This window comes from Podarcis muralis, chromosome 12 (assembly GCF_964188315.1).
Source record: "Podarcis muralis chromosome 12, rPodMur119.hap1.1, whole genome shotgun sequence".
NCBI lineage: Eukaryota > Metazoa > Chordata > Lepidosauria > Squamata > Lacertidae > Podarcis > Podarcis muralis.
This window is the reverse complement of record NC_135666.1, coordinates 4701494-4715957: the sequence shown is the minus strand read 5'-3', so window position 1 is coordinate 4715957 and position 14464 is coordinate 4701494. Positions and strand designations below refer to the sequence as shown.

At 52.5% G+C, this 14464-nt stretch overlaps 1 protein-coding gene across 12 annotated transcripts in view; it reads right to left on the bottom strand.

Moving 5' to 3' along the window:
- The window catches only part of LOC114607928 (uncharacterized), a 214251-nt gene that overhangs the window by 76080 nt on the left and 123707 nt on the right, over positions 1 to 14464 (bottom strand). For 9 of the 12 annotated variants that reach the window (XM_077936656.1, XM_077936657.1, XM_077936658.1 and 6 more), the window contains 7 exons: positions 14006 to 14134; positions 13353 to 13445; positions 12560 to 12661; positions 11842 to 11949; positions 8858 to 9556; positions 6967 to 7125; positions 1798 to 5913 (listed from right to left, as the gene is read on the bottom strand). In XM_077936656.1, the coding sequence (XP_077792782.1) occupies positions 1798 to 5913; positions 6967 to 7125; positions 8858 to 9556; positions 11842 to 11949; positions 12560 to 12661; positions 13353 to 13445; positions 14006 to 14134 (5406 nt within the window). The remainder of the gene's footprint in view (positions 1 to 1797; positions 5914 to 6966; positions 7126 to 8857; positions 9557 to 11841; positions 11950 to 12559; positions 12662 to 13352; positions 13446 to 14005; positions 14135 to 14464) is intronic. The other 3 variants (XM_077936650.1, XM_077936654.1, XM_077936659.1) reach the window with 3 other exon arrangements.

The following is a 14464-nucleotide window of genomic DNA, read 5'->3' as shown; positions in this document are numbered from 1 at the left end:
CGCACGCATAAAGGAAAAGGCTTCCAGCAATTCTATTTTCCTTTTTTGAAAGAAGGCACTACCTCTATAAACACCCTCCATTTTCTACCCCCATGCAAGAAACACACACCCCACTCTAGAGGCATAAATTCATGCAGGGAACAGCACTTCCACCAAAATAGAAGTACTTTATGCGTTATGCAACCGTCATTAAATATACAAAACCTCTCAGGAACCACAGCAAAACATTAAGGCCAGCATGGCTCAATCTTAAAAAAAAGCTTTTCCATGCAAGCAGATGTTATGATATTCAGTCAAACAGCATCAACACTTCTTGCTTAGTGACAACAGAAGACTGGTGCTTGTTAGGGAAAGGCGTTCGTTCTCATGTTCATTCAGCATTGGGGAAATCTACACTTCTGATGGAGATCTGACGCTATCTGATAATCTAACAACAAACAGTTTGCAGTAAAGCCATGTAGACATGTAAAGATGGGGAGGGGCTGTTGCTCAGAGACGGAGTACACACTTTCCACAGAGAAAGTCAGAGGTTCAAACCCAGGTAAAGAACTCCACGTTGCAGGATTAAATGCAGGTGCTGACTGGAGACGCCTTTTCAAGGGGGATCAAAATTGGTGGTTTAAAATAACTAAAACTGAAACTTAAAAAACCCACTAAGCTTGTCTTCAAAATAATAGCTTGTATAATATTAAAGCAAGCTGCATAATGCATAAAAGTGATCCTTCGAGCAGTGCACTCAGAAACATGTTGTAAAATGATTGTTAAATACATATATATACACAACGCATCCCACTATTGAATGGAAAATAAAGATGGGTTAGCAGTTGGGAGCTGCACCAAAATTTAGGAAACTTGTGAAGTACTATCATGAGAAACTTGATTTAAATCCCAACTGCTTGCTGATTTAAACCGTTGCTTTAGATCTCCTTGATTGAACTGATACAACTTACTATTTCGTTACGTTTTATTTTTTGCCCTTTATCCCGTTTGTTCATGCCTGAGGAACAGGAACCAAATGCCACTCTGCTTGCCCATAAGCAATAATGGACTGGACATTTAAATATATGCAGGCGGTTTCATTTCCATTGCAAGACCAGACCGTTTCCTCAACTCAAGGTGTACTGCTTTCTTTTCAGAGGGGCACTCTGCACATTTATGAATTACTCATGCCCCCCCCACACACATTCAGGGGCCTTGGAAATAGCTTCCCACAGCTGCGTTGCACGCAGTTGAGAAATGGGCTGACCACGTGAGCCAACCATCACATGACCATCTCCATGCCAGCGAGGGGGACATTCATGACCAGCACAAAGTTATTAAATGGACTCGTTTTCGAAAGGGGATGGGGAATCCTTACTAATAGCCTGTCAGGCTTCAACCTGCGAGCATTTTGAGACTTGAGAAATGAATGCACCAAGACCTGAGCCTCAGGTAAGGGGAAACCTCCAAGCAACGTGGTGTCAAGAAGCTGTTTTGCTAGACGGCACAACGCTTTTTCAACATTAGTGAGGAGGAATACAAAAATACTTAAGCAAGAACAAGCACATAAAGATAAGCTTTGGGAGCTCGGTTTATACATTTGTCAGTTCTTCGAAAACTTGGCCATTAGCACCCTGGTGAAAACAGGCAAGCAGACTCAAAAAAAAGGCTCTTAACGGGAACAGCCAAGACACAAGTCATGCCAGGTGCATCGGACGCAGGATTAACAGTTAGGTGCTCATGCCAAGGAGCAGGTTCTCACACACAAGCTGTAGTATATGCATTAGCTGCCGACGAGCCACAGTTGCAATGACACACCTTTCTCTTGCCTTGGTAGATTTGGGCTGTCCGCTTTCGCCGGCCTTCTCCTCCCTTGCTCTTGCACAGCCGCGACTCTCGATGGCGGCGGCGGGAGAGGAAGCCCCCTCGACTTTGTGGGTCTCATGTAGCCTTTCATTTGCTCGGCGCCTCGGGCTCTCCTCTCCTCTTTCTTCGTCGCTCTCGCTCCTTGGTCGCCACCGTCAGCCACCGCCTGCGGGGTCAGCTCGCCGGCTTCAGAGCCAGAACGCTGCGCGCCCTTTGGTTGGGCTGCCTGGCTTGGCAGATGTGCCTCTTCCTCTTTGTTGGCCGCCTGCGCTGGGACGCTGATCTCTGGCTCCTTCACGTCATCCAGCTTCAGAGGTTTGCAAGGGTCTTTTGGTTTAGGAGCAGAAGAAGCTTCCTCCCCGTGGACATCCTCTGGGACCTTATCTGCCCCTGCCTTACTTCCTAAGCCACCCGGACGTTCAGAGGTCTTTGGTTCAGCTCCTTTGCTTTTTTCAACTGGCTCTGAGCTGCCACCAACGAGCGCGGTTGTCAGTGCCTGGAGGGCTGCTGCTTCTCTCTTGTTCTCCCAAAGGGGTGGCAATTCCCCAGAAGGGGTGCTGGTTTCTTTTCCGACAGATCCATTTCCTTCTGTCCCAGCAACCAGCAGGGCAGTCTCCTTGGGCACCTCTTCTGCTGGCAGTTCCGTGGGGCCAGGTCCAGAGCCTTGTGTCTTCTCCACCAAGCTTTCCCTTCCATCTTCATCCAGGACGGAGCTGAACACCTTGTCCTTTCCTGCTGTTGGCTCCTGCTTGGCATAGGGTCTCTTGCTTTTCTTCCTTTTCTCCCTGGTTTCGTCGCCCGCTTTCAGCAAAAGGGAAGCCTCTATCGCGGCCTCGTGGCCTCCCAACTTGGCCACGTTCTCCTTCGGCTCAGGCTGATCCTCCCCGACGCTTTTACTGGCATCCTTCAGCATTTCGGAAAGAAAAAGCTGCTCCTTGCTCAGCTCGCTCATGAACTTGTCTGGGTCTTCTAGAAAGGGGCACCCCAGCCCTGGGCTTTTGGAAGGGGCTTCGGCAAGACCACCAGCACTGGGGGGAGCAAAGGGGCCAAACAAGCTCATCCTGTTCTCTTCCCAGTGTACCTGATGCCCCGGGGGAAGGCTTTTGATGTTCCTGTTCTCGTCTACAAACTCCATTTCCTCCATGCCTTGGAGGAAGCCAGCCAATTTGGGATGCTGCCCTTGGTTTGTGGGATCCACCTTTGCTTGCGAGGCGGGTTGGTCAGGGCCACTCGCTGCCTTCTTGCTTTTCCTGTCGTTGCCCCTCTTTGCAGCTTTTGCAGCCGGGTCTGGCTTACTGGCAAGAGCAGACCCGCCACCGCTTCCCTCCTTGCTGCTTCGAGGAGAAGGGGGCTCTTTTTGTTCATCTTCTCTTTTGGTGCCTGTCTCCCCTTTGGCATCCCCCCAAAGAAAGGGACATTCCAAACTCAGCTTGTCTTTTCTATTCTTGGCCTCCTCTGATCCTCTGGATGTTCTGCTCACATCAGGACCTTGCCCTGCATCTCTTGCCTCCTTCAAGGGACGGTCTTTCTCTTGGACTTTACTCGGGGATGGAGCCTCCTCCATTTTAGCCACCTCCCCATGTTCAGCTGCTAGCCTGGCAGGTTCAGACTTTGCTTCCAAGGCTTGGACACAAACCTGGTGGCTCTGCCCTCCTACATCCCTTTTCCTCGGTTCTTCTGCCGCCGGCTCCGTAAAGAGATGGGAGGATTTGGGCAATTCTGTCCTGTCTCTAGGATCTAGACTGGCTTCCTGACCTTTTTCTGTGTCTTTAGTGAAGCGTTCCTGCTTTGCAGTGCTGTTTTTTGGATCAGAAGCGACCGGCTGCTCAACACCACACTTCTTCGGTGCTGTGTCCAAACTCCCCTCCTCCTCCTTCTTTCTTTCAGATTTCCCCACCGGTTTTGCGGCAGGAACCTGCACTTCACTGCTCTCCGGCTGTTCAAGCAGAGGGGCACCACCCCTGCCAGCAGCGCCTGATTCTTTGGTGGTACTGTCAGCCTTCTCAGAAGCCTTGCTCAGGTCAGAGGACGCCTCCGGCAGAAACGGCTGCTCTGGCGGAGTCTTCCCGGACTTTTTGCTCCTCCCATCGCTGGTCCTCTTTTTGGGCTTGCTCCCCGGCAGGGCTGAAGCGGGGCTCTCCAAAATGGCGAAGCTGGGCCCTTTGCCCTCACCAGGCACGGTGGCTCCCTTGGCTTCAGGAGGACCTGCCTTGGCTGGTGTCTCCAAGATGAAAGGGTATGCAGAGGAAGGGAAGTCGACACATTTGCTTGGAGCCCCTTGCATCTTCTCCTTCAAGGAAGTCGCAGCAGGAGCTTGGAGCTCTGCCGTATCTGCAGCAGGAGCTTCCGTCAGTTGGCTTGCAGCTAAGAGGTCGGCTCCTTTGCTGGAATCGTTCTTTTCTTTACTCGGGTCAGCTCTGCTCGCTTCCGCAGGCGAGGGGCCAGTGCCGCTCTCTGCCGCTGGAGGAAACGACGCCCCCAGCGAGCTTCTCTTCATGGCTTTCCTGCTCTTCCCCTCACTGCTCCTCTTTGGTTTCTCTTGCAACACCGCAGAGGCAAGAGCGGCTTTGCTGTCCGCTGAGCTGGAGATGCCAGCTGCCTCGGGGCTTCTGGCTGCCATGCTGCTTTCAGGAGGGGTCACAGCTTCCTCCGCCCCCAGAGCTTTGCCCACATCAGCCCGGTCATCCAAGAGGGAGAGCAGCGGCGCCGGAGGATTCTTAACCCGCTTGTTTCTGCCATCGCTGCCCCTCTTCTTAGCCTGTGCCCCAGTTGGCTGTTCTGGTGTGCCAGAGCTGGCTCCCTTGGCCATCTCAGTGGAAGGTGCTTGAGTGCTGCCAGGTGTCTTGGTGGGAGCGAAGGGCTTGCCCAGATCAGACTTGCTTTCCAAGAAAAAGGGGGTTTCGGCTGAACCAAAATCAAGAGTGGCACTTTTTGCGGGGCTGCTCCCCTGTGCATCGCCTGGTGAACACTCCCTGGGGGGGCTCGACTCTGGCGCAACAGGGAATTTCTCCTTGCTCTTATTGGGAGAACTCGTTTCCGTGGCTGGCTCCACGGCCTTTGCTTCAGCGGGAGATTTGGCCGCTCCCTCGCCAGGACTTCTGCCCTGCCTGCCCTTCTCTTCCTTCTTGGGCTCCTCCACCAGCACCTCCTGCAAAGGAACCAGGCCCTCTGGGGCGACCTTCTCACCTGCAGCTGCTGGTTTCGTAAGCAGGACTTCAACTTCCTTGCTCACCGCAGGTTTGGCCTCCAAAGCGGGCACGATGGGGACCGAGTCCTTGTGAGCTGAGCCTTCCTCCAATGTCCTGCTTCTCCCAAGGGGTGCCATTTCCACAGGAGTGGCCTGTGGCCAGGTGGGGCTTCCTGGCTGATTCTTCTGGACACAGCACTTCAGCTGCTCCTCAAGAGGCTCCCTGCTTTTAGATGGCGATTTCAAGCTGCCATCCCTCATCTCTTCCACTTGGCCAAATTTTGCATCCAATGCAACATTATCAGCCGGAAGGGCCAGCTCTCCTTTTACAGAAACTAGGGCAAGGCTGTCCATAATTTGGCCCTCTCTCTCAAGCGCCGAAGGATCCTTCCCGGTGACGTCCACAGGGGCTCTTGAGACCTCTTTAGCGCTCTTCCGGGGCTCAGTAAAGGGGACCTCGGGCTTTTGGGGTTCAGGAGCACACAGGGGAGCTTGCAGCCTTTCGGAGCTGTCCTCCCACATCTCTGCCCCCCTTGGTTGCTGGACCTTCTTCTGTTTCTGCTTTTTCTTCTTCTTCTTCAGTGCCGCGGAAGCTTCCAGGTCCCAGCTATCTCTCGCACCCTCTGCAAACTCAAACGCCTGGCCGGCTGCCTTCCTGTAAGGAGCTCTGCTCCGGGGGGACATCCCAGCGACAAAGCCAGTGCACTCTGTTGCCAAAAAGGGGTCGCCTCCTTGGTTGTGGCTCCTGGGGGCAGCCGGGAGACCTACAAGAAGCTCCTCCGGGGTATCCGCCGCAGGCAGCCAGGCAGGTTTCGCTCTGCCAACCCTGCGGTGGTGGTCGCTGGGTTTGTTAGCGTGTCTTCCTTGGGCAGGAAGCGCACCTGGAATACAGGAAGGTTGCTGGAGTACTGGAGGGATTACTCACCAAAAGCGGCTTTCAGCCAGGCTCCCAGTGCCTACAGTCAACAGTACTGACTCCCACTTTAGTTAAGTGCAGTTTTGGAAGCAAGGCAAGGGGTTGTGGCGTACCAATCTCTCCTACTTTTTGCATTTCTCTCCACCAAACGTATCTCGTAACATGGACAAAGTCTGTGGAAGAGTTATCGCTTCTACGTTACAGGGCAATGTGAGAATTGCTTTTGTGCTTAGAGATCCCATAAGGCCTTTCTGGGATGGATTTTAGGGCCTGCCTTCCCTCTTTTTCTGGGGTGTGGGGGAGGCCAGGTGCACGCAGGCAAGAGCTCTGGAAACAGGGAACTCTCCCAGCAGGAAGCAAGCTCTGTTGACAAGCTGGGGGCATGACAGAGCATGGGGGCACATGGCTAGATGGAGAAGGCAGGGATAGCTCAGTGATGAGAAAGGGGGTCATTTGCTGTGGTTGGAGAACATAGGGTGCTTATCTTGCTCACAGCAGAGACTGTAAAGCCAACTTTGAACTTCTGGGACCCCAAATCACCCCCAGTTGGGCAGTGGGAGTGCACACTTTAAGGGAAAAGATTTAGAACAGGCCAAAAAAACCCTACACCCCAAAAAGCAACAGACCAGCATTGTTATGAGGTCTGTGACCAAAATGGTTCTCCTAAATGTCAGATCAGAAATGAGACGTATATGGTAACCAGAAAGGGACAATGTTGCATAGAAGACTCAGCAATGGGGGAGAGTTGCCTGTATATAACCTAGCTCCCAGTGTGGGGATGGAAGGGGGGGGCAGAGATTCCCAGTTTTGGGACTGGGGAGCAAGTAGAAATAAGAAACAAGAAATAAAGCTGAGGCCGTTTCCTAACCACACAGGAGAAGGAAGAGGTTTGCCTCTTTGGCTGCAAAGGGATAGGCAATTTGCAACACAGAGAGAAAGATAAGAGTATGGTGGAGACAGGAAACAAGAACGGGAGACGCAGCTCAGCTGCTCCTCTGTTGCCGCTGCCTCTGCCTACCTGCAGGTTCCAGGGCGGCCTTTCCCTGAGGCAGCTCCGCGGGATGGTCAGGGCGAGCTTCAGGTGCTTCCTTTGGCTTGGCCACTTCCACCACAGCAGCCAAGGGCTCCTTAGCGTCTCCTTTGGACTCTCCTGGGGGTACAGGTTCTTTCGACTCTGCTAGAAATAAAAGCATAAAAAAAATTAGTGTTTTTCTTTTTTTTAAAAAAAGGAAGAAGACAAGACTGGCAGGTGCTAGGATAGTTGTGTACAAACAGAGACTTGCCATGGACAAATTGAACGATATCTGGAATTCATTATTTTATAAATATTGTACAGTGGTGCCTCGCAAGACGAAAAGAATCCCTTCCGCGATTCTCTTTGTCTAGCGGTTTTTTCGTCTTGCGAAGCAACCCTATTAGCGGATTAGCGCTATTAGCGGTTTAGCGGCTATTAAAGGCTTAGCGGCTTAGCTGCTAAAAGGCTATTAGCGGCTTAGCGGCTTGGAAAAGGGGGGGGGGAGCGGGAAAAAAATCGCAAGACTAGCAAGACGTTTTCGTCTTGCGAAGCAAGCCCATAGGGAAATTCGTCTTGCGAAGCAACTCAAAAACGGAAAGCCCTTTCGTCTAGCGGGTTTTCCGTCTTGCGAGGCATTCGTCTTGCGGGGCACCACTGTATCAGTTTGCTTGGTTAAGGACAATAACTACCCCCCCCCTTTTTTGTAATGGTACACAATATATTTGTTGTTGTTCTGTTTTGCTGTCTACATGGGTACGCTTTCTTGTTTTATCTTATTCTGTGCACTTGTAATTTTGTACCTTTTATTTCTCAATAAAGAATATAAAATAAATAAATAAGAAACAAACGAGTAGTCAAGACAGGATAGCCATCCCCAACTATCTAACCGGCTGCCACGTGGAAGGTGGAGCTAGCTTGATTTCTGCTGCTCCAGAGGGGAGGACCCAAGCCAATGGATTCAAATGACACAAAAGGAGAGAGACTCTGGCTAAACTATAGGAAGAACTTTCCGACTGTAAGAGCCATTCGACAGTGGAAGAGACTTCCTTGGAAGGTGGTGGGCTCACCTTCACTGGAGGTTTTCAGACAGAGGTCAGAGGTTAGGTGGCCACCTGCCAAGGATGCTTTAGCTGTGACACCTGCTTTGCAGGGGGCTGGACCAGTTGACGCCTGGGGGTGCCAAACCTACCATCCAATGATTTTATGAGAATCACCACCCCCGCCCCCACCAGCTTGCTCCAATGACCGAAAACACAGTCTCTAGGTACAGGTCAAAACCAGCTGCCCAAGACTGCAGAGGACAGATAAATACGCCAGCCTCACCATGATCCTGGGCTGAGCGATGTAGACCATTGGCCTGGCCCAATGCAGCCATCAGGACAGTACAGTGGTACCTCGGGTTACATACACTTCAAGTTACAGACGCTTCAGGTTACAGACTCCGCTAATCCAGAAATAGTACCTCGGGTTAAGAACTTTGCTTCAGGATGAGAACAGAAATTGCGCAGTGGCGGCGCAGTGGCAGCGGTAGGCCCCATTAGGTGCTTCAGGTTAAGAACAGTTTCAGGTTAAGAATGGACCTCTGGAACGAATTAAGTACGTAACCAGAGGTACCACTGTATTGCCCGTTTCAAGAGCTCTGCCTGCCAATATCCCCAATGTGCAGCTGTCCATCCATCCATCCACCCTGTTTCTTCCAAACTCCCCAATCCCCAGCTGAGCTCCCACCTCTATTGCACTTGCAGGGGCACCGCTGGTGGGCCTCCCCGCCATGAGAGGAGCAGGCGCAATCTCCTGATACGAGGAGGGTGTGGCTTCCATTGGTGCTGGCAGAAGGAAGGAAAGCAGCTTTCCCCATAGGAAGTGGCATCTTTCCCCCCACCTCTTTCCTTACCTGCAGGCTCCGGATGAGGCGCCATAGGTGGAACCGACAGCGGCGGCTTGTTCTCCTCCGGCTTCTCGGTAGGCTTGCTGGGAGGCTGTTTGTCCTTTTCCCCAAGCTTCTCCAGAGCAGGGAAGGTCTCCCAGGGCTGGAGGGGCGAAGAAGGCGTCTTAGGCCCTTCTTGGCTCGCAGCGGGCTGGTTGGGAGAGATCTTGCTCTCTTCTGCTTTCTTCTCTAAGTGCTGGCTGGGAGAAGCTTTGGGCTCTTCTGCTTTGGGGGCTGGAGCAGCTTTACTCGCCCCCTCCTGCACATTTGGGCCCTCGCTGACCTTCTCTGTGTGCTGGGCAGGAGGAGCCTTTGGCTCTTCGATTTTCGGGCTTGGGGGCTGCTTCTCCTTTTCCTCCATGGGGAAGATGAGAGGGGGCTTGGTTTCCTCCATTTTCTGGGCGGGGGGCTTGGTTGCTGCGCTTGCCTCCTTCTCCTCTCCCCACTGGCTGAAGAAAGGCTGGCTGTCGTCCACTTTCTGGCTGGGAGGAGTCTTCCTTGCGAGCTCCTCTGCCTTCTGGGACTGGCTGGTCTCTTCCTTCTCCTTGTGCTGAGTGGGGGAAGGCCAGCTCTCCTCCTGTTTCCCCAGCACAGGAAAACCGCCAGTACCTGGAGCCGTAGCGTCTGCGGCCTTCGCTTTCTGCTCCTTCGTCGCTTCTGGAGAGCCTATACATAGCAGAAGAAGGAAGAGGTGCCTTTTATCATCTGCGCCACCCAACTGCCAACGATTCCCCTCTAGGATCAGGGATACTCGCCTGTCCTCAACCAACACCTCTCGAAAAGAAGTGGCCGGATGGCAGGTGCTGGGGACAGATGGACAGTGACCATCCCATTCCTGCCCTGCCTGTGAGCTTCCTCCCAGGTTGTGGGGAGACAACCTGTCCTGCACGGTGCTGCACTACCTTGGAAGGAGCAGGTCTGTAGCTTGGGGGTGATCCTGTATTTGTCACGTATGGCTCAGGTGGCCTTAGTGGTTGGAGTGCCTTTTTCTAGCTCTGCCTGATTCATTGGCTTTCGGACAGGAAGGACTGCATTGCAAGGGGCTGGACTATATTTTTATTTTATTCACTATATTTATATGCTGCCCTCCATCAAAAAATCCCAGGGTGGTTCACAAGAGAAAAACGAGATGGCCTTTGGGGTCCCTTCCAACTCTACAATTCTGATTTGGCCATTGCGCTCCATGAGCTGGGGACTCCCACGCTAGATTACTGCGCAATGCAACACCTGGGGCTGCCCTTGAAGACAACTCGGAAACTTTCACTGGTCCAAAATGAAGAGTTGCTCTTGTGCTCGAATCCTGCTTGGTTTCCCACAGGTATCTGTTGGGCCACTGACATGATCCAGCAGGCTCTTCTTATGTTTTTACGGTTAAGGGCCTAACTTACTTAGGCCCCAAATACCTGAAACAGCCCCCTCCCATCCCTAAAGAACCTCTCAGGTGTCAAGATCAGCAAAGGGACTCCTCTTTGTGGTTCCAGCACCCTCAGAAGTGTGCTGAGCGGGGCAGACCTTAGGGTGGGGAATGTCTTACCCACAAAGGCATGATCTTCGTCCTATGCTGAAGGCACACTTCTTTACCCTGGCATTTGACACATTAGATCATGACAACAACGGCTGTGTTCTGCCTCCACAGCTGGAGGCTGCAATGCTCCTGAATACCAGTTACTGGAAACCACAGGAGACAGAGCTCTTGTGCTCAGATTCTGCTTCTGCTCAGATTCCCATTGGGGTACCTGGTTGGCCACTGTGAGAACAGGACGCTGGTCTAGATGGGCCATTAGCTGCCATGGACTGGCTGGACGCGGAGGAATGGCCAGTGGTACCAGTTGGGGAACCCCCAAGGTAAGAAGGCTCAGAGCCTGGGGATTGGTAGTGGCATGACAAGGAGTGGTCAGAGGAAGGAGGAGGTGTTGGAAGCCGAAGAGGTAACAGGGTTTAGTGAGCAGGGAGAGGCTGTGGCAGAGAAAAATCCAGACTCAGAGGCAGAAGCGGAAGCTGGAGAGCAGGGAAGTTAAAAGGCAGAGATGAGGTAGGCTGGTGAGGAAGCCAGGGGGTCTCCCTTCTCCTGCTGCGACCAGCTCCCCTCTCCCCTGGTCTCCCAGAACCATAAGAGGCATGAAGAGAGCAAAGCAAAAACAGACAAGATGAAGGAGCCTCAGATCGCTTAGGAAGGACTTGGGGTGGGGGGTGGGGAGAGAAGACTTAGGGAGTAGTGGGAAGGCAGGAACCTTCAGTCCTCGCAACTGCCTCAATGGGGCAAGAGAAAGACTTGCTGTGCTGACTAGGCCTGGGCTTTTATTTTTTTTTGGATAAAGAGTTAACTTCACTGGCACCTTTTGAGTTATTGCTGATCTGCGCCCAACATGATCCAGCAGGGCTCTTCTTATGTTCTTACTATATTTACATTTTAGGACCCAGCCCCTATTCTTGTGGTTGTGATTTGGTTTGAACTGTTTGCAACGTATTTCCAATTGCTGTGACCCTCCTCAGGGTAACGGCGGGACGGTAATCAAAATATGCTGGGAGAAGCCTGCTCTAGAGAGGACTCTAAATGGCAGCTTTATCTGGAACTCTAGCATGTTGGAATACTGCTGGCTGGGGTCTGCTGCGTTTGCAGGAAATCTGGTGCCACCGTTTCAACTGTGGGAGCTCCAGCAGAGAACGAGGTCATGGAAGAGCAAAGCAGGGCAGGATGCGGGCGTCAGGAGGGCCATTGATGGAGATGACGGTGTGAGACAGAGAAGGAGGGGGTGAAGGTTTGGGGGCAAAGGGGGCAGAGGGAGAAGTCTATACCCCAGACCCATTTCTTGTGGGTTCCTGCTTGTGGGACCAACTGGCACTTGAATGAAGACCATTTCCTGTGGAAACCCAGAACCCGCCTCCTTTTCAAGCATTGCAAGCAAGCCAAGAAACAAACGCACACTATGAAGTCTCGAGGGCAAGCTCACCTGCCATGGATTCTTTGAGAGGAAGAGATTTCTGGTCAAATGACGGTTCAAACCCCATCAGCTCTTCCACCGCAGGGGCAGGCCCGTGACCTCCGACCGCAGGAGAAGCTGGAAAAGGAAAGGAAAGAAACGACTTAAGCAGAAGATTTAAAGGTGCATGTTCCTCCTGCTGCCGACGCCACCATTTGGAAACAGAACAAAGCAAACGGCCAAGAAAGAAAGGGGGGAGCCATCTTTGCTGCCTTTGGGATGGCAGGGTGAGTTCGGAGCAAGTTCAGAGCCAAATCGTTAACTGGTTGCCCCACTACACAGAAGTCAGGAGTACAAATAAATTACATGATAATAATTATATTTATTTATAATCTGCCTCGTCCCCAGACTGGGAAGCTCAATTATAAATCATCCCAAGTCATGAGTTGGGGAAGAAAGCCTGACACCCCTTGCCCAAGAAACCCCATAGCCCCAGGGGGCAAGAACCACAACCCATGTTTTTCCTCTGCTCGGTTTGCAAGTTGCTTGGGGTGAACAGGACACCAGAAAGGCCACATTGGGGTGGGGCAGTCCTGTCCCCACCTCACTCATCCTATCCACCCCACACTGCCATGAAACAGCTCTGGGAATGATGCACTGGAGCTTATCGCTGCAAGCAATCATCCAGCAAGGGTAGTATCCAGATCTCAAATGCAAGCCAGCTTTCCACGGAGCTCTTCCTTCTCACCTGCTGGCGCAGACTGCTTTGACTCTGGTGGATTGGGCTCTGTGACGTCTACCAGACCTGTGTCGGAGGGTCCTGGGAAGTTCGTCAGGATCTTGCCGGGTGCTGGGCACAAAGAGAGGGTGGGGGTGGGGGGTGGGGAATAAGCTATTCACACAGAAACTGAGCTGGAGCCACCAGCCAGTCTGAATGGCTTTGGGGCAGGCGCTCTGCCTGACACGATAGCAAATAGGTAGCATCCATATAGCATGTAATTGAGAGAGAGAAAGCCTTGAACTGGAGGGGGGGGGGAGATGAAGGTCATTCAAAGTGCTAAGGTGCATGGGGCAAGCGTAGATACCACAGACCCGCCCCCCTCCCCAGGTAAAAGCTTTCTTCACCAGATTCTCTCCGTTCAATCTCTCCTTCCTGCTCATCACCCTTTCAAGAGGACCTGACCTGCTTCCACCTGTGGAACAAGAAGGGGAAGGGAGTTGGGGGGCACCAGACTGGGTAGGTCATGCATCTCTCTCTGCCTCCAGCTTCAGCCAGGATGCATGAAGACAGGGGTGGGGAGGCAGGACCTGGAAGGGAGTGGGAACGGCAGAACCCCAAAAGCTGGGAAGCAAAGGATTCTGGGAACCGTCTCGTGGTGTTTTGCTGCTCTTTCCCCACTTTGCGCCACCAAAACTCCGCCTTCCTCCCTGAGAATCAAGGTGTTGTTTGGAAACAGCAGGTGGGTCCGTGCCAATGCCCAAGTGAAGAGCCACAAAAGAACATGCACCTCCTCTCCGGAGATGCTTCTGCCTTTTTTTACCTGGCGGCTCAAAGAAAGGTGTTCCTTGTCCCTCTGCTAAGTGCTGAGGTCTCAACCAGAAATCTTCAGGAAGCCCCGTCTCTCCTGCAGGTGCTACGGGAAACAACGAGCAGATACACAGGCTCTCGTGAAAGCCCACCCAAAAGGTGGCTTCACAACAGGTTACCTTTGCAGACCCCCAAGTCAAACCGCCCCAGGTTTTTTGTTTCGCCGGAAAAGAGGTGGAGTTAGAGGACCCCCAGCAGGTCTCCTAGGTGGTGTGCGCTGAGCAGCTGTGGCTGACTCAGGATTGCTCCAATTCGCACCGGGGCTCACCTGGAACACCCACACAGGCCAGCTACACAACTGGCAGCCTCAAATCCTACTGCAGACCTGGGTGCCATCTTGCTTTGATTCTGCTTGTCCTCTTTTCTCTCGGACAGAGGAAAAGCAGGGATCTCATCTCCACAACATCCTTGGCAGCCACGTATTAGCCCTCGAGTGCAGATTTGCTCCTGCATTTCTCTTCTTCCTAAAATGCAGCTTGCAGACCCATGCATACTCGCCTCACACCCTAGTTTACTAGCTGCAGCTTGCCTCCTCCCCGCCCCCCCCCATTCGCCCCCAGGACTTCTGGTGTTCTTGGCAGAGGCAACAGATCAGCATGGGCTCACCTGCTTCGTTCTGGTTCAGCAGAGACTCTGCCCCGGAATCAAGGAAGGCCATGGGGTCAAAAATGTTTGCAGGAGGGTGTTGGGGTCCCAGAGGGGGCTGCTCAGGCGCCCCTGCAACTCCGTAAGGTGCTGTAAAAAACAAGGCAGGTTTTTTGCACCACCAGCTACATTTCCCCTGCCGTCCACTACGTGGGAGGGAGTTCACGCTTAGACTGAACCAAGCTGAGGCTGATTCGGTCTCTCAAGTGGGATGCAATGCGTTTCCATCAACTAACAAACCAGTACAAACCTTGCCGGAAATGAAGCCCCGGCAGCTAATTGAGTCAGGATTTCCTTTCCAGGTAGCATTTTGCACTGAGAAAAACACACTTCCAGATGAGGAAGAAAATGTCCATTTCCTCTTGCTGCTACCAGCACTCCCAAGCCCTAAGCTTGAGCTTATTACTTTCCTGGTGTTTT